At 41.9% G+C, this 25,446-nt stretch overlaps 2 protein-coding genes across 7 annotated transcripts in view; one reads left to right on the top strand and one right to left on the bottom strand.

Moving 5' to 3' along the window:
* The window catches only part of LOC146202715 (GMP reductase 2-like), a 30,268-nt gene extending 20,810 nt beyond the window's left edge, over window positions 1-9,458 (top strand). For 2 of the 3 annotated variants that reach the window (XM_084588270.1, XM_084588271.1), the window contains one exon: window positions 6,358-9,458. In XM_084588270.1, coding sequence (XP_084444396.1) covers window positions 6,358-6,547 — 190 coding nt within the window. In that variant the 3' untranslated portion in view covers window positions 6,548-9,458. The remainder of the gene's footprint in view (window positions 1-6,357) is intronic. The other variant, XR_014703731.1, reaches the window with a different exon arrangement.
* A 2,621-nt stretch (window positions 9,459-12,079) lies between these two features.
* Window positions 12,080-25,446, bottom strand: part of LOC146202714 (heat shock factor protein 1-like) — a 66,730-nt gene continuing 53,363 nt past the window's right edge. For 3 of the 4 annotated variants that reach the window (XM_084588268.1, XM_084588266.1, XM_084588267.1), the window contains exons 9-11: window positions 25,167-25,205; window positions 15,764-15,803; window positions 12,080-13,386 (exon numbers count right to left, since the gene is read on the bottom strand). In XM_084588268.1, the coding sequence (XP_084444394.1) occupies window positions 13,076-13,386; window positions 15,764-15,803; window positions 25,167-25,205 (390 nt within the window). In that variant the 3' untranslated portion in view covers window positions 12,080-13,075. The remainder of the gene's footprint in view (window positions 13,387-15,763; window positions 15,804-25,166; window positions 25,206-25,446) is intronic. The other variant, XM_084588269.1, reaches the window with a different exon arrangement.

Here is a 25,446-nt window from a genome sequence, read left to right as displayed (position 1 = left end):
ATGGCCATTAGTGTGATTTTGCTGTTGTGTACAAAATGCAGTACTAGTGCATATGCAAGTGTGTTGTGATCTGGTTTGCATCGATTTGGAATTCAAATCAAAATTCTGTGTCCTTAGGCAACTATGCCTTTTTGGTGCATACTTCACTCTAAGGTAGCTTTGATTGGTTTGTCTACAAAGAAACAAAAGGACTTTGGAAAGTAATGCATTGTGGCATTTATTGTTGTTGCTTTTAACATGTGAAAGCCCGGCACTAGTGCCAGTAAAGAAGTTAACGGGAGGTCATGAAGTGGTGAAATCTTGTCACTTGTATTTTTAAGGAGTTTGCATGATTATGAAAAGCATCTTGTACTTTGGCTAATAAATTGGCTAGTGATTGTCATTTAAAACTGCTAAGCGACCCCTGCCTGCTTGCTCCATTTGGGACCACGAAAAAAAAAGAAGAAAAAAAGAAGGCGGTTCGAAAAGGTTTTGAAAAAGAACTTTTTCAGAAATGTAGTATTTAAACAATTCTAGTTTAATATATATCAGAATGTAGCTACTTAAATGTTCTTCAAAACGCGTGAATAATTTTTACTTGAGCATTACACATAAGAAGAAAATCATCCAAAAACATCTTTCAGTGCAAACTTTCGGAAAAACAAATTGCAAATGGTGAAAAATGAATATAGAAACATGCCATGACAGAATTTCAGAATATGCAAAAATGGTACAGTGCCTTTTCTTACTTTTGAAAATATGGCTTGAGTATGTACAAGTCCCCCCCCCCCCCCCCCCCTCCTTTCTTTCTTTCTTTCTTTCTTTCTTTCTTTCTTTCTTTCTTTCTTTCTTTCTTTCTTTCTTTCTTTCTTTCTTTCTTTCTTTCTTTCTTTCTTTCTTTTTTTTTCCCAACCTTTTCAGAACTGTGGTATAAAAAGGTGAGTGTGAAGGGTATTGGAAATATTTCTTAATTAATGAATCATTTGCACAATTCTATTATAATGCATGCTTAATTCAGCTATTTGACCACCTTTTAAATGCGTGCAAATTTTGTAGTTATACAGTAGTTGTGCACAATGCAAAGAATGCCTTGCTGCGAACATTCTGAAAAAACATTCGGAAGGTAAAATAAAGGCATAAATATGTAAAAAAAATTAATGCAATTAAATTAAGTCATGATATACAAAATAAGTTACGTTTCTCTTTTTTAGCTGTAAAAATTTGGTGTTCCTGTCTGCAGATTTGTGTTCTTTTTCCAGTGCTGTTTGAAATCACTGGCCACCATTCTGTTCACACGACAGTTATGTTGAGTCTGACTTATCCATTCACCCAGCTACACTGACAGAATGCAGTGAAACCACTTTACAAAAAGAATGATGCGTTATGTGCTGAAGTTTTGTTTGAAGTCTCGTCGTGCTCATAACAGCATTGCTAAAATCTTAAGAATGGTCGTTCTGAGCTCAGTCTTTCTGGGCTCATAACACAGCTTACAGTTGCTGCATTTTCGAACTTTGTTGAGTTTATAGCTGGCATATTCTGCAACATATTGTGCAGAGGGTGGCGGAGTTTAATATATTTTACCATCAAAATTGAAAACCTGCTCTAGGGCATATTCTCTGAAATCTAGGTGATCAAACCCCACTCATTGTGGCTGAAAGAGCTTTGCACCCGTTGAAGTTCTCGTAGATCCACCTCATGTGCTGAAGCTTTCCTTGTTGCTGAAACTTTAGCTTAGGTGGCTGAAACCCTAGTGAATGGAAATAAAACAGCGGCAATACAAAATGAGCAAGTTGGAATTGAAAGCATGCTTTCCTTGGGTCACTAGTTGAAATTCTAGACTGATACTTGACTAATTGATCATCTTAGCTGAAGTCAGAGCTAGTGCAGTTGCATTTAGACTCCTCGCTACTGCTGGCATAAAAAAAATATTTCCAGGAGAAGCAGCTCAATCACGCGATCGGTGCCAAATTCGTAGCGCATCCTGACGCAAGCTCAACACATTTCCGTTGACAGTTGAGGCCACCCTGCTCTGAATAATTTCTTCTATGGCACTGCCTGTTGAAAAAAATGTGAATCACACAGAACCCGGAACTACAATTGTTGTGCTATGTATCTAATCTGGATGAGGCTACATGTTCCAACGCACAGAAATGTGCATTAAGGAGTGCGTCGAAAACCATCATTCATATCTTATGACGTGGTCCCAAAAGAGTTGTGCACAGAGCGGCTTTAGACAAGATCACACAATGGATGGCTCGTTGGCAAGATCTTTATGTCATTGCGAGATGAATGATAACGAGGGGAACAGAAAGTATTTTTGTTTGGGCGAAAGGTTTCGATGAACCAAAATTCTTTATTGGGAAAAGTGGACTGCCATACTTGCTGTCAGTGTTGTGTTTGTCAAATTCGGTTGCAATAACTGAGCGTATATTTCAACATGATACCTGAAAATGTGTGTAGCAGATCTCTGACTGCACCAGATTGTGGCTTTTATTTTTGACAAGTTCTTGACTTCAGGCTTGTTTTTAAAATTTGTTCAGAATTTTTTTTTTTTCTATTTTGCGAGTGTTTTTTATGAAAAAGAAGAAATATAATGTTTTCACGAATGTAATGCGAGCTTATTTCCAGACTTGATTTGCTTCACAATGCATCTTGCATTACATTCAAAATCAAGATAAAAATGAAATTTGATGCAAAATAAAAATAGATTGATTAAATGTTCTCTTTGTAATATAATTTGTTGCTGAGGTATTGGTAGGCTGGCATTTTTTTTTTTTTTCTTGTACTAGCGACTAGTAACTAGCACAGGAAGTCTAATGGCACAACTGCTGTTGTAATATCTGCTTGTATAAGAGACATTTTGACTCTTGACGTCATCGTAACACAGTAAGGTGTCCTTGCAACTTACTTTGGCGGCAGGACACTTCTTAGTCATTCGGGCCTGATGATACACCCAGCAGTTTTTCCTGGAAGTATGAAGAGTAGTTCTCTGAATTTTCGTATGTAATTTTCAATTCCAGCCTTTCCACCTTTATTGTGCTTAGAGATTGGAAGGTAGCTAGAGCAGTGCTAATCTGCTAGGCTGCTAGTTGGTGGGATGCACGAAATGATGGGACCGGCCTTGTTCTCCTGGAGCAAGAGCATTGAGCTCTTCTAGTGCAATCACTTATTGGCCTTTCCGGAGGAGCAGTTTTTCGCAAAGGGCAGCATGGCTTAAGGAGATGCTTTTCCATCATCGCGCAACTGCTGTATGGCTTTTGTGCTTTCTTAAAATAACCTACAAGCCTGGGCAAGCCAATTTGATCTTTTAAGTAATGTTACACAGTGCACTGGATTTGACTCCTTTTTAACCTCTGGAGCCTCATGGGGTTTCGTTTATTGGGTCCCTCCTTATCTTGGGGTCTTTGCACGGCCTGGAAGTTAGTCATTTGCTAGTACAGTGCCATTTTTTTTTTTTTGCAGGTGACTGCTTACTGTTTGCAAACGTCACTTGTTCTTCTGATTTAATAATCTAACCTAGTGGTCTACACAACCTTAAAGAACTGAACTGTGTGCAGGAATTTACATGCCAGCAACTAAGTTGTCAGCTCACATGACTTAATTCAACCCATGTTGGGGTACACGGACAAATTGTGGAACCCAGGATCGCTTAGTTGAATACAAACACTTTAGAAAAGTATTCAGAAAGAAAGCATTAGTCTTCATTCACAGCCACTGCAGGAGTCTTTGTTCAATAACCTAATTAGTTTTGTCCTGGCATAGTGCTTGAGCTCAAGATGGAAGATACATCATCTCAACATGTTTAATAAGCTAGCCCAGTGCAGAGCTGACTTGAGCCGACATGCAAACATTGCAACAGTTTCCCTTGGTATTAAGGCGAAGGCCTTTTATGGCTCATGACTCGCCGGGCTGTCCGCTCGTGAGAAGTGTCGCACTTCTTCGCGGTATGCCGCAAGATTGTGACATCACATCATCGCTCAAGTCCGCAGTCAAAGGTCCCGCTCTGTCAGCCATCCGAAAGTAACCGTGTTGCATGGAGAGTGTGCTTTCAGTGGCCCGCACAACGGAGAGAAATAGCACATTGTGAAATTAGGATGACTGAGAGCGATGGAAAGAAGCTAAAAAAGCCTCGTTTGCTGCTGCTAGCGGCAAGTAAGAGTGAGGAAAGAGAGTGAAATCGGTGATCGAGTCATGTTGGGTCTATTGGAGAAGCAATGGTGCGCACCCCTGAACTTGACACACTGTAGTATGCACGCCAACAAAATAAGCATAAAATCCAACAAAGAACAACCCTTGAATCCTTTACCGCACACGGAGAAAACCACGCCCCCAAGCAAAGAATGAGATTGTATACGAGCCTCATAGAAAGATTCAACAGATGGCACGGCCAGTCCAAATACACCACCTTTGTACGAAGTTTTGAACGCACGATAGAGAACGAGGGGGGGGGGGGGGGGGGGGGGGGGGGGGAGGTATTCTACCGGTACGCCCGTGGCAGTGAAAGGGTTAAGACCTGCAGTGGTCTTGAACTCGGTCACTGCGTGCAAGCTGTCGTGAACCTTGTCCCTCACAACAATCTACTAGGCACCACAGGCTTTATTTTCTCCAACATTACATCAGCAGATCGTGGTTAACCAGCATGTATACGTCCACCTTTCTTGGAGCTTAAAGGCCTAATAGGGCTGAAGCTCTGGCTATGGCTAGCTATGACTGGAACCAATTATGCGTGCAAAGTTAGCTGGCTGGCTGGCTTGTTTTATAGCCAGACAAGCTTGTTTAGATAGCCAGTGCTGTTTAAAGCTAAATGATGGCCACTTTTTGTCAAGCGGTAATGAAACGTGGTTTCTCAGTGTAAAAATATGCGACAGAAGGTGCGGGTTTGTGCTTGTTGAAGTGCTCAGTATGATGGAGACACAGGAAAATTTTCGTAGAACTGAAATGAGAAACGATTTGATTTCATTAATATGAAGAGCAGTTTGCATAGCGCTAAATGGAGCTTTTGCTGGGGGGTTTAATAATGTTTGTACAACTGGATACTTCATTTAAATGACACTCGTTCATGTGGTGTTCTGCTGCACACAGAAATGTGTTTATTTGCATCATTCAAGGCCTATTGCGGCTAATGCACACAGTATTATTTGTGAAAACAAGTGCATTGCAAAAAGCTTACAGAAACTATCTGGGAGGCGCAACAGATGCAGCCATCAGGATTCCCGACATGTAGTGCAGCCATCGGCAGGCACATGGCATATCATACAGTCTTTAATGCTGTATACTAATGCTGTACTTGTTGGTGCTGTAGTATTTGATATAATAATAACGCTACTAATTTCTAATGATATAATATTCCAATACATGGTCCACAAAATTTTTGGGAGTATATTTTTCTGCTTGGTGAAATGCTGTGTGTCAGCTCTGTAGCTTTCACTCCATAGCCACAGAGTGTTGTCCCCAAGTATAGCACCATTGAACAAAAAAAATCATCTGTTTGGTAAAAACATTGCGAGCATGACAGATGGAGATGACATGGCCATGTACTAATTGGTCAGCAGTTTTCTGTAATGTCATGAGACCATATGATGGCCAAATTTGCAGGAGCTACCAACATGGGCAGCGCATTTGAGATGGGGAATCAGACCCCAGTCGGATCCTTGGATCCAGCCATTTTTCGTATTGCTTGATTAAGAGGGGGGCTTTGTATGTCCCTCCTGCCAACTTTGACAGCATATGTCACATTCCTCCTCACGACTCTGACAAGTGGTAGGTGGCAGGTAGTTGGTAGATGCCAGCATGTCAGGAGTATGCCTCTGGTAGGTGGTAGTTGGCAGGTGATGTAGCCAGGGTTCGAGCCAAAATGGGCAGCACATGGGAGCCACTAGAAGATATTCACCACAGGGAATGATAGCGACCTTTTGTGCATGAATGTGTGTGCTGTTGACAGTGAAGCATCTACATTTTCTGTGAAAGCCCCACAGGGCAGGCCTCGCAAATGGGCAGACTCAGAAGCCGTTGCCTTGCAGCGAGAAGGCCCGAGTTTCTGTGTTTTGTGTGCTGTTCCATCCTGGACTAACCTTCATGGACTAACCTTGCCACGTATCAATATCGTCGGCCTGGTGTGCAACAGATATACGGACACAGGAATTCATACGAAGAATTTTAATGCATGTTGAATGGTTTCTGACCGAGTTGCAGTCTTAAGGAGCAACGCTTCCGCATTCCCACATGCAAGCAGAAAGAAATATTCTAGCAGTCTGTTTCTAGTGGGCTGGTGAGATTGGGGCTGGGGTGAGTCACTTGTGTAGAAAGTGCATTGTCCTTTGCCATTTTTGCAAGGTGTCGGGGGGGTATGATTTGACAGCATTGATGACATTGTTTCAGGGCATCGGAGGGAAAAACTGTGCAGGTGCCCTATCGTGGTCAAGTCCAGGCAACGGTGCTGGACATCTTGGGTGGTCTGCGGTCAGCCTGCACCTACACTGGGGCTGGTCGGCTTAAGGAGCTCACTCGCCGGACGACCTTCATTCGTGTGACTCAGCAGCTGAATGAAGTCTTCTGCAAGGAGGCTTGAGCATGCATGCATAATTTTGTTCAGATGGCAAATGTTGCCATTATTGCAGATTTATGGCCATGTGTGTGATTTTATGGGCTTTAGGTACATGAGCAGAACCTAATGAAACTTTCTGAATTTATTACTTTTAATTACATTGCACTTTGCTGTTATACACAGTGTGGTTGTTTTGAGGGGCTTTCGAAAGCTCCTATCAGTAGTTGTGTAAGCTTGTACTCAGCAGGTGTTTAGGCCTATGTTTGGAATTGCCTTGAAGAAAAGAAAAAAGGGATTATGGAATGGCTTATTCACTTACATTGTTGTGGTAGTGCAAGGAATTGTTACAATGATAGTTGGAAAGAAACTTGAAAAACCGAATCCAGATCAAAAAGAAAAAATGGCAACAGAGCAATACAGTCAGATTTTAGTGAGACTTCTTTAAACAGTAGTATGTTATTAATCAGTTTCAGCAACATCAACATCTGTACACAGTAGACCTAAAGGCACAGTAGATTTTTTAGTACTGAAAATGACACTTGAGCCAGGCTTTTTAGAGGTCGTGGAGTGCTATTCTGATAAGCTTCGTGATAACTGTGGTTCAGCCTCCAATGACTAAAGTTGCTCTTCGGTTTGTGATGTTTGTGTGACTATATACCTCATATTGCGGGCAATCACTTGGCACAGTGCATGAATTGATTATCTGACATGACCTGCTGCTGCAGCAGGCACACATTATAGATTTCAAATCTCAGAGTATCTTTTTTTTTTTAGACGTTAATTTCTATTCTTAGCAATCTGAAAAATTTAACTATTGATTCTTCTGTTTCTAATACCTGCTATTTTCCAACGCCTGCTGCGTTGTGCTGGAAAGGACCAGCACGTGCAAGTAGGACAAAGTCCTACTTGCACGTGAATGGGACAGGGGTGTTGTCAAGGTTAAATCTGGCTTCAAGCCAAGTAAGGTCTTCTGGGTGTGATTTGTACTGGCGAGCACAAGTAGCCACCTGTATGCTGTGTTTGTCTGACTCCTCTGTGCAAATAGGCACTATAATAGATTTACAATGGTATTCGTGGGGCTGAGCTATCATAAATAACTGCCTGATGCCGCACTTTGCCAGGATCACTCTAATGAGATGGGCTAATCACGAAATGGAACGGGATTTTCTGGCTTTGTAGGTGTTACTAGTGGTCTATGCTATATAGTAGAAAAAGAAATGCAGCGACACTAAGTGATTAACGTTTTAACAAGTGCACTCTGAATTGCTTTATACCAGCAGTGGTCAGCCTACAGTTACATTAAGATGTATGCTGACAACTAAAGGACAAACAGGTTGTTGCTTTATCAGGTTTCATACTGTGTATTTGAATGGTTTAATGATGAAGTGCTACTTCATAATCTTGCACCTCATTATTTAACATTTGTAGTTATGAGCAAAATTAAAAGAAGAGGCTACTGATCAGTTTCATCATGAATTTCTTTAATGTAGCCATAAAATGAAATCAATCTAGGTTTATAGATGCCTTCCCATAGCAGCAAATTACTTGTTCAATCTCGGACACGGGAAGAAAGTTGCAAATGTCGGTAGAGCTGCTGATGCACCTGTGTTTGGAGGCTGAAAAATGCTTCACTAATCGGAGAAAAGTGAGGAAGGAATTAGGGCTGTTTGTACAGAGCTAGAAGAGCATGCAAGTTTTTACATGATTTGATCCAGATATTCAGAGTGCTGCCCTGCTCGGTAATTTAATTTTGCCTTACTCTGTGCATAAAAAATATTCTGCATCTTGGTTGCTGCTTTTCAGGAAACAGTATTCTGAGAGAAAAAGTCTTAAAAGGGCTTTTACGTAATGTTTCAAAATTGAGGTGTCTGCATGTTTTCACCATCAGTATTAATAACGAACAGTGTATTCTAATTTGATCACCAATGTTGTGGCTGACCAACCCAAAAGTGCGGCATGTTGTGACCTGGACATGAACGCTAAAACCGGACTGGGCAGAGGTCCTCATTCAGAAAAACATATATATATATATTTCCAGTGTGCTCTACTTCAGAAAGCAGATATTGCAAGTTCCATTTTTTATGAAAAAGAAGCATGCACACTACCGCGTTACATAGCGAGTATGGTCGTCAATTTCTCTGTTTTTCAGCTCATCACATCAGACAGCTTAATGTGCCCTTTCTTAAAATGTGTGGAAGGCTTTAACTGATGAAGAATTTAGCTAGTCATTTTGCTAGCATACATGGAAGTGGATTGCCATGGCTTCAATAATGAATTGTTCATTGAAATGTGCTCTGTTAGGTTCTTGTATAACTCTCACTCTGGGCAGAATTAGGTACAGTTGAACAAGAGGTTAACTTTTTTTTTTTTTTTAGTGATCATGATAACCCAGAACTGTGTGTTAAGCCTTTTCTTGCCTTTTTTAAATCAACGTATGTGTTATTGATGTTGGTTGTGTACTACACCTTATCTGCCACAAGAATTGGAGAGTATTGCTGATTCTGAAAGGAGGCTGAAGTCTTCCCGGGCTGTGCAGTTAGGCCTGTGTTTGTGACAAGGTATATATGCAGTTCCATAATTTTCCGGTGCATAACACGTAACAATACTTTGTGCGGTGTTGTTTTCATCCAAGATTACACACCCGAGCCTAGGCATCTTGTAAACGAACTAAGTGGATGCAGAAGTGTGTTGCAAGCATCTCATTCAGCCCGCTTAGCTTCAAGATCGCTGGCCAGACTACCGGTGCAGTTTACCTGATCACATTTAGTGTAGGGTGGCTGATGTGGGATGAGAAATCTGTACTCCTGGCAATGTCTCTGAAATCTTCATTTACAACATAAAGCAAGTGCTGTCAAAGGTTCTGAATGCCTTCTGCCAGCTGCTTTTTCAGCCAGGATATGAAAAGCTCAGCAAGACAACTGTGCTGTTTTTTTTTCACCACTTACAGCTGTCAAATTGGAGCTCCGTTACTCTGAATTGTCATTTTGGTATGCATTGTGTTCCCACCTTAGTTATGTTTCTTGGACAGCTGTGATTTTTAGGTGCCATCGATAGAAAGCTTTAGACTTGGTACTTAAAGCTTTTATCTGCATTTATGCCCCCCCCCCCCCCTCCAGTTATTTGACATGTGAATCTCTCTATTTTTGAGTCTGTGACAGTGCAACTTTTTGGTGCTGTTATTACGTGTCGATTTGCGAGCATTTCACTGGATTGATAAGTGAACAGTTAGACAACCATTTTCCAACTTTTCTAGTCCCGTGAAGTGATCGTAGCAGGGACTGTTAAGTTTGTATGTAGCACTGTTAAAATCTTGTAACTGCTTGTTAGGTCTTGTAGAAAGCAGTTTGTGGTTAATGCCAAAACAAAATTTTGTAACAGAGCATTGGTAGGGATATGGAATTATGCTATCAATTTTGCTGTGCTGAAAATGTTGCCATAGTTTTGTTCTGCTGTGATGTATTGGCAACAGCTGTTGAAGCACTAGTCAGTATTAGTCCTCCTGGCTTGCTTTTGTGGGGAAGGTTTGGAATGATGGTTGCCTTTAAACTGTTTAAATATCGTCACTCTGCAGTCTGCTTCATAGGCTTCCTTGTGACAAGTCATTTTGATTATTCATTTGTTATTGCCCGATGTTATTCAGTTTAATGAGTGATCTGATTTACTTCATTAATGTACACTGCAAGTTTTGTACTTTTTTGAAGCTGGCATATTTTAATGCAGAAAGGTAGTTGGAATGGTTTCTCAAATTGTTTTGTCTGTGTTTAAGGAGCAAGTGACGTCATAGTCTGTTTTTAATGGACTCCTTGCGACTAGTCACTTTAATTTGTTGATACCAAATACAATTTCTGCAAGTGATTTGTATTACTATTTTAATGTATACCTGGAACACATTGTACTGTTTACAATCATTAAACCATATTTTAAAGCCACCACAGCTGTGCATGCTTTTCTTTTCACGGCTGAGTTGAGAATTGGACTAAGGGAAATTTTTTTGTTCCCAGGTGCATGCATTATTCTGCAAGCTGTTGGTATTTTCAGCTGCAAAGAATTGGAATGAAGGCTTCATACTTTGCAAGCAGGAAGCAATTAACTTCAATTCTTATGCATCACAGCTAGAATGGTATATATATCTGAACAGTCTGTGAACTGCTGTGCACATTCCTGCAAAAGTAATACAACTGTTACCGAAGCGTCCTTTATTGCTCAAACATGAGCATCACTTCTACCACCATGCTGCTTTCCACACAAAGGTTGGAAAACTTTTGCTATGAAGGTGCTGCTCTAGTCAGTGCATACGCTGCGGCTGTTTGTAACGAGTTACTTGGACAACACTTCCACATCGCCCGTATTGAAAATGACGTGTGCCATAAAGCAGCCAGGTTTTAAATCCCTTTCCCAACTGTTCAACCAAATGCTAGCTTTCCTTTGTAACCTGGAATATCTTGCAAAAGACTTCCTGTACCTGCAATTCAAGTTACTAAATGTTAAATGATGCAGAGGGTCTCTGCTATTAAAACCAGAAGCAGACACACACATAGGCAGTTTCCACATCGGCATATTGCAGCTTGGCTACCACACCAACAAGAAAGGGCATGCTTTCTTCCTTGCCTGCGAAAATGGTCTATACTTCTTCACAAAAACTAGTAGCAACACGAAAACCGATTGCCCACTAAACATTTCAGAACAAGGCTTTACAGCATTTCAGAAAATATTTATGGATTCAAAATCATGGGAAGGGAAGGGCAGTGCCAAGCTAAGCAGATTGCCACATTGGACAAAACTATTAGCTTGCCAACAATGGAGCTTTATACAGGCTGCCTACTGGCAAGTACATCCATTGTCAGCGCAAAGCTATCGGCACTTTCTTTGTGCGTGTGTGTCCCAACAAATTTTGAAGGCAGTGGCTACTGCCTGTTGCCTTACCTTGATGCTGCCTGTGCTTATTAGCATTACATGCCCTGCTCAAATCCAATCATTGCAAGATCTTGGTTGCTAAAATACCACACATTTGTTGTCTCCTCCTATCTAATTTTCACCTCCTAAACAGTACTTGGGCATGCCCCTTGTTCTCCCACACAGAGGGAGGTTTCGTAAACTGAAACAGGTGTTTGGCACGAGTGCAGTGGTAGACTCAATTGGGCCGGTTACCACACACACTTGCATGGCAGAGGGGAAATTAAAAGACACCCATGTACTGTGCATGCTAAAGGATCCCAGATGGTCAAAATAATCCACAACCTTCCACTATGACATCTCTCATGGCACGAGCCACATTGGCACGTTAAGTGACATAACCCAAACTTTTATATTTTCTATAAATTCTTAAAGTGAACGTTTTTAATCCCCCATTTTCAAAATGATATTCAATAGTCGCTAAGCTTTATAAATAACTACTTCAAAACTTCATTATGCCTTATTTCTGTTCTTAGTGCTTCGCCATGCCTTGATACATATTTGCACAAGGCCTCTTCAAACATAGTCCATATAACTTTATTTTGCAACAGAGCATGCATCAGATTTGCAGATGTGGCACAGTGAAAACATGGACAGCACGAGTCACAGATGCGTCAAAAGACCTTTAATAAACAAATGGTGCGCCTACAACCAACTACAAAGTCAAATATTGAAGCCAGGAAAAGTACTTTATACTTGATACTACTGTTCAAGTTAACATAAACCTAGTTTTGCCTTCACGGCACTCGTGCGCCACTTGCATGTTTCGCACAAGATCACACCGTGTAGACTCGTCTCAAGCCCCATTTACAAACCTTAGAGGGCTCTTTTTTTTTAGCCTTGTTCACTTCGCGCATGGCAAGCAGACGTCTTTCACAGCCTTTGCTTCGAAAATGATAGCCTCTATCTGGATTTGAACATAACATGAATACAACGTGAGAACACTCATTCTTACACTAATGCCGTGTCCTGGCCATGCTGCAGTATCAACTTGTCCAGATATCATAGCTGGACATAAGACTTTCCGTGGGACTAATATGGCTAACGTGTAACAGTGATGGCATCAAAAGCTCCCATTAGGCACTACATCCACCACTGTCATTACTTGGCATCTGTGAATCTCTTAGCAGTGCAGGAAGTGTAGTACATCCATTTGATCATGCTTCTAGCATGCATGTGAACCCTTGCCATTTGTTCCTCAGTGGTTCTACAGCGCCAATTATTCTGGTCTGGCCAGAGCTGTGTATTTTCTTGACGCGTTAAATATGTTTAGCCCTAGCTTTTAACAGAACTCTAGCTTGCTGTTGTGAGTCGTGCAGTTTCAGCTGTTAATCAAGTCGTAGGTTGGCACCATCAGCGGCTGTGCGGCCACAACCAGCTTTCTACCTGGCCTGTGCAGCCACATATGGTGCAGACACTCAAAAATGATGGTGCTTGCGTGGTTTAAAAGCACAGTGCTGCCTTGGGTGCATTTACAACTTGCAAGGCCTGCTCACCAACTCGGCCCACAAGCCACACCCGTTACCTTGATTCATATGCTGGCTTTACACCTGGCATTTCGGTTTATGGCTTTCATTCCTTTATATACGACAGTTAACTTCACTTCCTGCTACTTCCACGGCGCTTTTTGCCCAAGGTAGATCCTTTCTTTCCAACTAACCGCGGAGCAGTCTGGATCGCTGCTTTGAAGTCATCTGGGTAAAGGAGGGAGGGTGACATCGACCGTGAGCTTGGACTATCTTTAGTGGTGGTCAGTGAACTGACCGATGCACCATTGGTTACATTCGTCACTGATGAATTGCTTGGGAGTTCATCATCAGACAAAAGGAGTTCATTAACAGGTTGGAATGAAGGATCCTCTTCAATTCCCAGGTCGATGAGACTTGGTGTATACTGCACTACCTCGTTACCTGCATGAGAAGAACATGTGAGCCACAAGGAAAAAGCCTGCAACCTTCTTGCCTCAAGCATTACAAGGTAATAAATTATCTGCAGTGCACCATAGCATTTCTTAAAACACCTGTAGTACGTGGAGGCATACAACTGGACTATCTTTACACAAGATGGCGAACTACTTCATACAGAAAATACTTGCACTTTTCAATTATCATTAAATGACAGCAGCACAGCTGAGCCTCAAGCATGAGTTATGTAATAACTTGTCACGAGTAAATAATGGTACGTATGGCGTAACAAAGAGAACGTGACAATATACTGTTTACTGAGCAAACTTAAATCGGGGCGAGGTTTTGTCATCTCACTAGAAAAAAAAGTCAAATGATATATTTTGCAATTTGATAGAGCATTTATTTAAATTTCAGAAACTATATAGCACTTAAACATTCATGATATCAAAAGTTCTTTTTTTTTTTTTTCCAGTAGTCATGTCAAGTGGAAAGGTGGGAGTATTCAGAGGCTTTATTTGCAATGTGCTTCTTTGTAGAATTGATCAATTTTGGCTGTTTTGCAACCTATTAATACTACATTTCTTTCACTTTCACAAAATACATTGCACTCGAATATTAGCAACTTAAAAAAATGCTTCTTTCATCCTTTCTTGTGGCCATAATCAGCAGAAAAATGGGAGGTTTCAGAAGTTTCAACTGCATTTTCCTCAAAACAGCATTTTGGGGTTTGCACACCTTTTCCTCAGAACATACAAGGCATAAGGAAACTAAATTTTCCAGTGATGCAAATCAGTGCCTTTTCCAAAAGCATGACTAGAAAAAAACATACAACAGCCTAAGTCAATATTTATGGCGGGGAAAAAAAAAAAATAATAATCTTAGCAGTGGTTGTGTAACATAGCCACTTAAACTCTGATGGAAAAATTCGGTACTCTGCATTCAGTACATTTTGAGAAAACAGTACAGAATTGTTAAAAATATATATATAAAAACACTGGACAAAATTGCAGGCGACTTTAGCCAAAATTTTAGTTTTAAGCTTTAATGCAAACTATTCATTTAAACAACTGGTAGAAAATTTGATAGCCGCAGCTGTTATGACTATTCTCAAGCCAATTTCTCAAACCATGTTCAAAGTCCGACCCCACATTGGTGAATGCTGCAGATTTCAGCCATAGGAGCCACCCGCTGTATATACACCACTGTACACAAAACCCAAATGGCAAGCACATTCAAACCTCACTAACGAAACAGTCTAAAATGAACAATATAATTAGGCCGTAGACTTTCTATCTTTATTTCTGAGAAAAATCGTAGACGATTTGGGACACTTATTTCCTTATAAGGAAATGTTTTTAAGCTAGCTGTATAGTGCAGATGCTAAAAGAAGCGATTATTGATGAAAGAAATTCTGAACGTTTATGACGGCAGTGACAGAGGCAAAGAGCACTGATACACACTCAATGAACAGCTGGTTACAGCAGTAGGCTTGTTGACTTGAGTTGGCATGCTTGTGCTGACAGCACTCAACTTCAGAAATACTTATTCAACATTAGCACTTCAGCTAACAGCACAATTAGGACAGCCGTATGCACACAGTTTCCAAACAACGGAGCGATGACGACCACACCACCGATTTTGTCTGAACCTCCAGTCAAAATTCCTTCACGATGCATACATCCCACTCTACAAGTCCGTAAGTTTGTCTGCTGCAAAAGAATTCCTCTGGCAGCTGCCACACAAGTCCAAGACATAACACACAACAGAATATACAGCTGAAAAAGAATTCAGCAAACATTTAACTCAATTTCTTGAAACACTGGGTTGTACCCACCGCAGTGGCTAAGGCATTCACCTGCTGCACCCAAGGTTGTAAGACCGAAAGCAAGCAGTGATGGCCGCACTCAAAGATGAAAAAATGCCCATGAATGTTGAAAAATCCCACGTGGTCATGCGGAGTTTTCAACATATAGCAGAATCATGTTTGCAATTAATTTTATAGCAACTCATACCAGGAGCTATCTAAATTCTCTGTGTAGTCTCAATGTACACAAGGAAAGGCTATTTCATACAAGGATTTCACACGACCACTAGTACTTTCAATTGACAAGCCCACATCTATGTCAAACATTACGTTCATTTATTATGCGTACTTTGTGAGCAATTATAGCAAACTTATTCATTTCAGCCCAGGTATTTCAGGCACACAGTTAGTTATAGGGCATTTCTCAAAGCAATCTTTACTTGCACTAGACACTGTTAGCACAAAGCTTTCAAGACGGCCACTTATCTCTCATTACTCCTTATATTAACCAGCTACACTCACAGCAACTGTTTTACCTTGTGCATACTACAAGCCAGATACATTAGAGCTACTCACCGACAGCATCTGAAGGACATCTGTTTTCAGTAGCCAAGTCCTGAAACACACCAGATTTTGTAAGTTCACCCTCACGGTGCATAGAAATGGAGAAAATGGTTTATACACTTGCAAAAATATAATGTGAGGTAGCCTGCATGCAAAAGTTAAAGCACATAGTAATTTGAAATCCAAGATAATTAAAAGTTTCTTCAGTCCTGTGATTTCTAATGTAAAACTGGCTGCCTAATTTGAAGTGGTGGCATGCACAGACCTGGGGCGCTATGGGGAAATGCTTGATACCGATTTTGCCTCAAAAAATGGTGAAGTGACAACCCCTATGAGCTCCAAGGTGAAGCGTCCCAGCCCAGTACTCCCAGCACAAAAACTAGTCTATGATGCAGCTTGCGGACTGCCGAAATCCATGCCTGCAGAGGAGAACACATGCTTCACCTCAACACAGCCATGGATGCTGGTAACATTTTCTTTGCGCTCTATCAAACCACGGTGGCAGCATCACTCATCCTGATCCCTGCTGTAGTCAAGGCAGCACCTAGCAGAGGCCCCGACATTGAAGGACCTTCCACCAGTGCATGTCCCTATGACACATGACCAAATTTGCCCCATGCCCATTACACGCCGACTATAAGCGGTGCCAGCCCGTGTAGTTTCCTTTGAAGTGCCGTGGTATGAGGATTAGGTTACCGGCATCTGGTCAGCTTATACACATAGCCAACCTACTTGCAGAGCCTTAGGTAGTTTCAGACGAATGCAAATGTAGGCATCCCGTGCTGATGTGCATTTTCAACAGGCCAGGAAAGTTTTTAATTCGTACGCAGACCAGTTGCAGTTGCACTAAAAAAATTTGAAATGAGCACTCTCTACTCAGCTCGCTCGCAAAGGTGATAACTTCCACAGATGCGTATAGGTAACGCGAGAGCAGACTTTCAACTTAATTCTGATCACCTCCGGGGCATATGTAGCACCAGAATCCTAAATGACACAACAGTTTGTAATTCAGTTGGCCATTATACAGCAGGCAAGTGTTGAAGGCAAGGTGGAGCGCCATTCTCTCCCTTTTGACCTGCATTAGCTTCAGACTGCTATCCTTATGATCACATTAATTATGCAACTATTGTTTGAGTTTCAGTTCACAACAAGCTAGATAACAAAGCAGCAGAAGGAGGGTATACGTTAACTTATATTTGGACAGAAAAAGCAGCGCAAAAAAGATGTGGACACAGACGAGACAAGGACAGGCGCTGAACCTGCAACGGCTTTTACTGTGGAAGAATTCACCCTTACACACATTCTGTACAGCCGTGGCTATCGCTCACGCATGTGCTCTTTCAGGTCAGCTCTTTTTGGAAAAGGGTCACAAAGGTGGTGCTGACACAGTCCTCCCCAGACTACATATCTGCTCAGATTCTGCGATTTCTCTTGTGATGTGTTCTTTGCTCTTGCTGGCTACGGAGGTGTTATCGAGGGTAAGTGAACAATCCTGGCAGATAAGACAATGACTTGCGAGGAAACCTTCAAAAATCTTTTTCCTCGCACGCTTTTTGACATTCCTGGCATGCTCTCGTAACCTCTCGTTCACGCATCTCCAGTTTGCCCAACATATGTTTTTGAACAACTTAAGGGAATTTGGTAAACTACACCTGTGCGTTCAACAAAAGGCCGCCTGTGCTTTTTGCCACAGCCATGCTGCTGGGTTGCCTCTAAATCAGTTATAATGCAAAGCTTGGACAGCTTATGAGGAGCAGAGAACCCGACTTTCACGCCGTAATGCTGGACTACCTTTTTCAGATTCTGAGACAGTGTGTGCATGCAAGCTATCACTGCTACCTTCTGCCTACGCTGTGCGCGGGCATTGCACGTTTGTGCCTACTGCGCCTTCTTCCACAATAAAAACTGTTTTAAGTTCAGCGCTGTCCTTGTCATCTAGTCTGTGTCCACATCTTTTTTGCGCTGCTGCTTCCAAAAAATATGTACCAACACGCCCAACTCGCCGCATTATATTTGGAGTAAACTTCTTTTGGGGGGACAGTACGCGATACCAGCAGGGAGGGACTTAATTTTTATACAGCAGTATACAATGATCGCGTTCGTGTCCCGGAAATGTTCGATCCCCAGACCAGTCAAATTTTTCTTTAGCTAGGAAGTTTCTGAGCAAGCTGTGCAGCTCTCCTTTGCAACCGTAAAGCTACGCTTGGAAGGATGTCAAAGAGTAATGGTACTCCCTTATTACTTCATTGAATTACTGCAAGAAAATTCCCTGTCTGCATTTTATTTTTTTTTTGCTGCATTCAGTTAATATGAACACATTTTGCAGTCTCAAGGACTTCTGACAACGTTTCACTGCAAATACACATGAAAGCATAGCGACCAACCCACGTTCAATATGCAGAGCGTTAAATCCCACAATTTACAATTTATAAAGCCAGCTCAAAATGTTCAGAGTAATTATGGCACCAGGCAATATGTGAATGCAATGCTGTTTTTACTACAGTGAGTATTATATAAGCGGCAACACTCCAAATATGCATTCAGCACGATCAGTACGACAAAGCCTCCCACACAGTGGTAGCCATCATCACCACCACGCAGTTGCTGCTTCGAGTTACATAGTGCCTAGCTCTGTCCTTTCTATTCCTTCCCTGATACACTCAGCTACACTGCTTTCCTTTTTTTCCTTCTGACTTCCTGTTTTCATTGTCACTTATTTTGACAACACACACTGGGCTTGTTGTCGACACAAGGACATCTTGAGAAGTTGGCTTTCTCTCGCATCTAACCGACCAGATGTCCGAGATAAATGTAACCAAGAAAATTCGCCGTGTCCCAACCAGTGAATCCAACTGAGAGTTGTGTGGTGTAGTCTGCAGCATATTTTTTGTTTCCCTAGCTTTACCAATTAGCTAAGCTTCTTTAACAACTGGCTTGAAAAACACATGGCCTTAAGTAGTTGCAAATTACCTTGAAAAACAGCTAGCTGTAAAGTTTGCCGCAACCAACTGTTCCTCTAAAGCAGATTTTTTTTTTTTTACCGGCCTTAAAGAAATTACTCGCACAATGGAAAAATCTTCAATGTGACAGCGATGCTACTTCAGAGTCCCAAGAAGTGTCTCTGAGAACAAAATTCACTTTCTCTGGAGAGCTCGCCCTGAGAGGGCTTTGCAAGGATAGTGGACAAGAGATGAGCCAGCAGCTGGTCACATGTCAGTTTTCTTTTGAAGGCCATTAAACAAAGAATAAATGATTCCTCTGTCCAAACATTGCAGCTAGCTGTTTTGCAAGACAGTCTACTTATAGTAGTCAACCGATTTTTTTGGACTCCAATAATTTAAACTTGCACTATATTTCAGACTTCATTTAGGAACCGTCATGCACCCCATAGAAACATATACATTTTCATGATTAATATTTCAGACTCTGTGGTATGCAAAGTTGGTTTTTTCGACGAAAATTTGAGCCTGCAATACTGTGGAGACCATTTTTTCACCGAACGCTTGTTTTTACAGGATGATATAGATGTGAGTGGGCAATGTTGTCACAAACAACCAGTTTTATGCAGTCGTGACAGGCACAGTCTCGAATTTAAGCAGAGTCATTCAGACGGACTAACTTGGCTCTTTGTTCACTGTTGCCATTTGAGGCAATGGCAATAATGGTATCCTTTTAGTTGTCATCACAGTGGCCTACAAAGAGCGCGCAATCGGGCTAAAATTGGAACGTGAGTACCGTCCACCGTAGCTTCCATGTTGCTGCGGCCACCCGTGGGAAAAAAAGAAGGGAGGTGGGTACTTGCGGAAGCCTTCATTCCGGTCCGCTCGCTTTTTTCCTGCGAGTTCTCGTAGTCTTTGCTACCATCGTTAACCAAAAAAACTGAATGTTTTTATTTCGCACTGAGCATGCATTCGCTCATGGCATAGCATGACGTGCAGTGAGATAGTCTAACTATGGTGGCCATACCTTAGCACAATCTGCTTCTGCAGAGTACCATTACGCATGCAGTGACAGCCTTGAGAGTTACACACTTTCTGGTGTAACACGCCCGCCACGTCGGCACTAATCAGCACATGCTGTAGTGGCGCGCAAAAGCAGATCACAGCAGTAGATCCAATAGGCTATAACTCTGTATTATCGGCATATAAACGGAACGTGGTGAGTGGTGAAGTTCGCGATTTTCAAAGTTCACAGGAAAGTGACTTTTGTTTCATGTTCACGCACTTTTTGGACTGTTCTAATTATTTGGACCATTTCCCTGGTCCTACTAAGTCCAAAAAAATCAGTCGGCGACTGTACTACTTTTGAATTGACATTTTGTTTTTGAAGCAAACAAACTATTTAACTCTAGGAAAATAATAATTAAAAAAAAACAATATTGCAGACTAGGTGATATCGCTCTCAACAGCCCCCTCTTGGTTTCATCGACTAGGACACTCAGTTTTTCTTAAAAGCTCGGTCACATTTAGCTTGAACACCTGCTAAAGACAAAAAAAAAAAAAAAAAGAGGTCGAAGAGCGTTGCTATTCTGGGCACCAGGCTGTGCCCATAGCATAGGAAAAGTTCATGATCAAGCACCCTCATGCTCACATCAAATAAAAAAAGAAAAAATAAAGAAACATTCCTCTAAGGGTTGTAAAGTGTATATGGGGGTGTTCGAATAAATGGCAATTTGTCCCAACAGAAAAACTAGTAACATTAGTGAAGGACATGCTGCTCGGGGGGGGGGGGGGAACCCTTTCCTTCGAGCAGCATAACCACGAACTTTGTTCAAACAACCAGCACAGCTTGTTACTCCACCTAAGCAAGGTTGTGTAAACATGCGAGACTAGACTACCAAACAGAAATCGAAGGAACCAAGGCTGCCTTCCTGGTGTCCATTGAAGAACCTGCCGGTCATTTAGAGCCATCACTGAAAGCAATAAATCTGAACCCCACTGCTGTCAGCAAAGAACGAGAGAGAGAGAGAACTCTATTACATGCTAGCACGAAAACACAACCAATTTTACTGATTTGGTTGCAGAACGAATGACAGGAACCTTTTTTCATTATTTTCAGCCATTTCTTGTATACTAGAGGAAGGAAACAGCTTTGCTGCAAACAGTGTTAACCCCTTAAGGGCCAAATAAAAAAATTATGTTCCCAAATTGCCAAATTTTATTACATAAAATGCTTCAGTAACGTGTTTGAAACACACAAAAAAGTCACAGAAACAATTTCTGGCGGATAACATTGCGGAAAAGCTATGACGACCTCAGCTCGTCATAAGCCCTTAAGGGGTTAAAAAAATGCAACTACAGTGAAAGCTCGTTAATTCGAACCTCGATAATTCGAATTTTCAAATAATTCGAACAACACTACTTGGTCCGGCCAAGCTCCATAGAGATCTGTGTATAAAAAAGCCCGTTAATTCAAACGAGAGTCGGTTTCACTACGGATAATTCGAACTATGCGCCGCCGTGTCTGGGTGGCTTGGCTCACATCACGCAGCAAAAAAAAAAAAAATAATAATAATAATAAAAAGTAAAGAAACACCTCCGCGATCGGTAGGCATAATTAGAGGCTGCGCACGTCCAAAACGGGGACAAAAGATGGAACCAGGTAAAACCATGGAAGAATGGGTAAAACATAAATGGCGTTATGACCGGCGTGGTGGCTGGCGGCGTTGGAGGGAGAGGACGGCGGCCGTGGCAAGATCAGTGCATGGCCGCGCGGCGGCGGCTGCCTGCTCTCTCTTCTGCGCAACCTCCGTAGCTTGCAACTAAATACTCGTTAATTCCAACCCTGTTAATTTGGAAATAGGAATAAGTACTGTCGGCGCGGTCCCAGCCAACGCCCATAAAAGGCTATGATCTCAGAGGGGCACTATGGGTAAACTTTTTTTTTTTTTTTTTGCGATAGCCATCCATCCTTTCACCCATCAGTCATCAAGGGAAGCAGGCCAGTCAGCGGTGATCATGATTCCGGCTTTTAGCACTGTTCGTTCGTTCCAATGATTGGAGTGGCACAGTAAAAGGCTCCGCCCGCCCCAGTCGCTCATAGCATGATAAAGCGAACCTACTGAAAAGGAGGCTTGCACAACCGGACAAGCGCTGGCACTTTGCCAAGTTCGCTTTCCTCCCCCCTGCCCCTGCCGGAGCTAAAGTCAAAAGATAAACACGCCGTTATCCCTGCACAGCATCTTGGTGCACTGCCAAGAAATGTGTTGTGGACCCGGACACTAATGACTGATGCCTTTATTTTTTATTTTTCAGATTCGTAGGCACAAATCGGGGCTGGGTGGGTTCATTATGCGAGCAAGTTCGTTATGGGACTAAATATGGTGTATTTACCCTAATACAAATGGTTTTGGTCAGTTTTTTCGAGGCCATTCGATAATTCGAACATCGGATAATTCTAACTTTTTTCCCGGTGAAGTTCGAATTAACGTGCTTTTACTGTATAAAGGTCAACGAATTGGGGAGGAATTATGCTGCATTTGTCACCTAAAGGTGCAACTGTTAACGAAGCATCGAGTTTTTTAAGAAATGAGCTGAGAACTATTACCAGCTTATAAATAACTTTTCACAAATCTCTTTTTTTTTTCTTTACTTTTTTTGTTATTTTCAGATAGCATCAATTCACTGTTTCAACTATCTCTAGTACCACTCCGCCTTGTTAGAGTACCAAGTGCACAGAATTCAATGCACTAACCACAAACTTCTGCCACAACGGCTCCCCGCTATATTGTACTTGACAAGAACACTGGACAGCTGGTTTCAGAGACCCTCCAAATGTTCCTCAAATGATGTTCCGTGTGCTTACACAAACATAAGATTTATTGCTTGTGCTGATGCGATTCCATTGCTGCAGTGGCACAAGCACTCACAATTAAATCTGCAAAAACGAAACTATATCGCGAGTGTTAGTGTGTCTGAGCCGAGCTCTACATGACACAACTGCACGCTCTTGCACTGAGGCTTTTGTTTTAGTTCGTACTCCATATAACCGAAGGACCATTCAAACAAATGAAAAGTGCGCAGGGTGGACATAGTCGGATCAATTTTGCGATCCACAGTGGCTGTGGTGGCTCTTGAAATGGTCGTCAACAGCTTTCATGCCAAGCTTAGCACTACACACACCTGCCACATGCCAACGATCGGAGAGAAGAGAAAAGCACAGGTTTCAGTTGATATGACATGCAGCCCGAATTTCTGTGTAGTGTGTAGCCACTAAACAGTGGCAATGCAGCGAGCGTTCACATCATGGTTAGTGCTCTTATCTCGCACTCATCAACAGTGCCATGAAAAATAAAGTGGCACGAAAGGTTGGAAGGAATGCTTCTTGCACCTATCGATAGGATTCAGGAAGTAACAATGTGGACAATTATAGTCTTGCAGCAACCATCCTGTGCTACAGTGAGCTCGAATGCATGCCCGTGCATTTTCTTTTCCTTCTTCCTAGAGCCACAACAACATACATAGTGTAGTGAACTGGGGACTGCATGTCCCCAAAAAACTTTCCTGTTTCAGCCCGATTTCAAGACAGTGCGATCGCAGGGCTGCAAGAAACCTATGGAGTACAATTACCATTTCAGCAGTTGCTGCATTGCGTCCAAAACACTGTTGAAGTACAGGCTGTACAGCCAAAAAGAAAAGAAAAGCCACAGATATTCAAGAGTGGCCCAAATATGGCTAACAGCAGTGCCATCGCTTTGGTGGCTATTTGTGAGGACAAGCGTCATGTGGAAAATCACTCCTGTCTGCAACCCTGTATGTCCACTGTACCTGTGCTCATGTCAGCTGACACGGAGGCACTGAAAATGGCGAGTGCTTTTGCTCTGACGTATGCCTTTTAACACTACACAGCTGTATGTAGGGAGTCACCCCGGCTGGTGCCAAGTTTTTTGCAGCTTCTGAATCGCCATGACTGCCTTCTAACGGTGTTGACCAAGTGCTGCCAGAGTTGCCGTCCCCATCGACAATTAAACTGCACTGCTCTTGCAGGCGTTTCTCGATAAAAATTTCATACAGCAGGACCTCAACAATGCATTCCCGTTTCATACGTTCAAAATTTTGGGCAGTAAAATCTCCCACAGAATTACATCATTTTTCTCCTAGTTAATATGTTTGCGGATAACGTGATTTCCCGGCTAGTAGGCTAAAATTTTTAGGAGTTATGGATGTATGATACTTTTAACTATAAACTGCTAGCGGCTTTCCTGCTGCGACTATGTGCAATGGGGTGAAGCATCAAAGAAAGCCAACGAGTTAACAAGAGAGGGCCATTCACACGGAAACACGATGTGAAGAGGAGCAACTCAGCGGCTTCTTCACAGTGTCCTAGCGGGCCACGGGGATGAAGCATCTGTGAGCTACAGCTTTGCGCTTACATACGAGTGGGCCGGTCTTGAAAACGTAGCACACAAAGAGCAAGAATGTGGCAACTGTCAGTCACCACACTGGTTTCTTCACAATACACTGCTGTAAAAGGGCGAAGCATCTAGAAACTACGAGGAAGCAATGCTCATTTGCCATTGCTGTCTATGTGACCAGATGTGTCTCAAATTCTCTTACCTACTAATCACAATGCAAGTGAAAAGTGAATTGTGCCAGAACTAAAAGAAGCTCTTCGCACCCTATGGCCAGAAAGGTAATCAACATTTTTATGAAGTGAAAATTCAATGAATGCCTTTGCACCTCCTTCAATGGCTCTATTTTTTTAAAAGGCAGTCTAGATCATACATTTTCTCGAATACACTTTAAAACAAAAACCAAAAATGTATCAACAAGGTTTCACTGTATGATGTGATCTGTTATAACAAACCGTTTTTTTTTTGTTATTATTATTTTTTTGTGTGTTCATTATAATGAGGGTTTACTGTACCACACAAACAGCCTACAGACACAAAAGCATGCTACTATTCGCGTGAAGAGGTATGAATTAATACACCTGCTCCCAGTGTCAAGCAGCTCAGGGGTACATTCAGTCACTGTACTGTGGACTCAATGCCCTACTCCAAAACTGCCAATGAAATTCTTCATAATATAATTTTCATGCAAAGGAAACAAAAGTTAGCGAGTAGAAGCATTATTTCATGCCTGCCCCCTTCCTTCATCGATATCAGATTGACAACAACCACTGCAGCAAAAACCAACTGCTGCTATCTTATTCCTTCTCTTAGAATTCACTGCTATCCTAAGGAACCATCAGCTATCTTCCCTGCTTATTACATGTCCTGCCCATGCCTACCCATTTCTTCCAGATTTCAGCGAGGATATCATAAACTAGCATATGTGACTGACCCCCCTTTGCTTCCTTCCTGGCTCAACACCACTACAATCTAAGGGTTATCAAGGGCATGCATGGACTATACTGGCAGCATGTAAAGACATTATATTATGACAGATGTATTTTACCACGTGGAAAGACTTACCCCTAAGCGAGATGTCAGCAGATCTTCGGGAGAAAATAACTAAAAAGAAAAATAGAAAAAATGCATTATGAACATGTGCTTCTTGCCCTTGAAGCAGAAGCAGCTTTCAAAACAGATGGAAAGAAAGCTGCTAAATGCCAAAGCCACTGAGCCACCGCGGCGGGAATTAGATACAGAATGATCCAAGAATCACTGAAAAAGTAAAAATTCTATACTTTCAAAAGCACACATGGTAATATGATGCGGTTCAGCTGAAGTGCAGCAGCCCACTGGCGAAATA

The sequence above is a fragment of the Amblyomma maculatum genome, chromosome 1, assembly GCF_055883805.1.
Source record: "Amblyomma maculatum isolate TAMU_Amacu chromosome 1, ASM5588380v1, whole genome shotgun sequence".
NCBI classification, from domain to species: domain Eukaryota; kingdom Metazoa; phylum Arthropoda; class Arachnida; order Ixodida; family Ixodidae; genus Amblyomma; species Amblyomma maculatum.
Note: the sequence above shows the minus strand (reverse complement) of the source record. Positions and strands in the feature narration are given on the sequence as shown.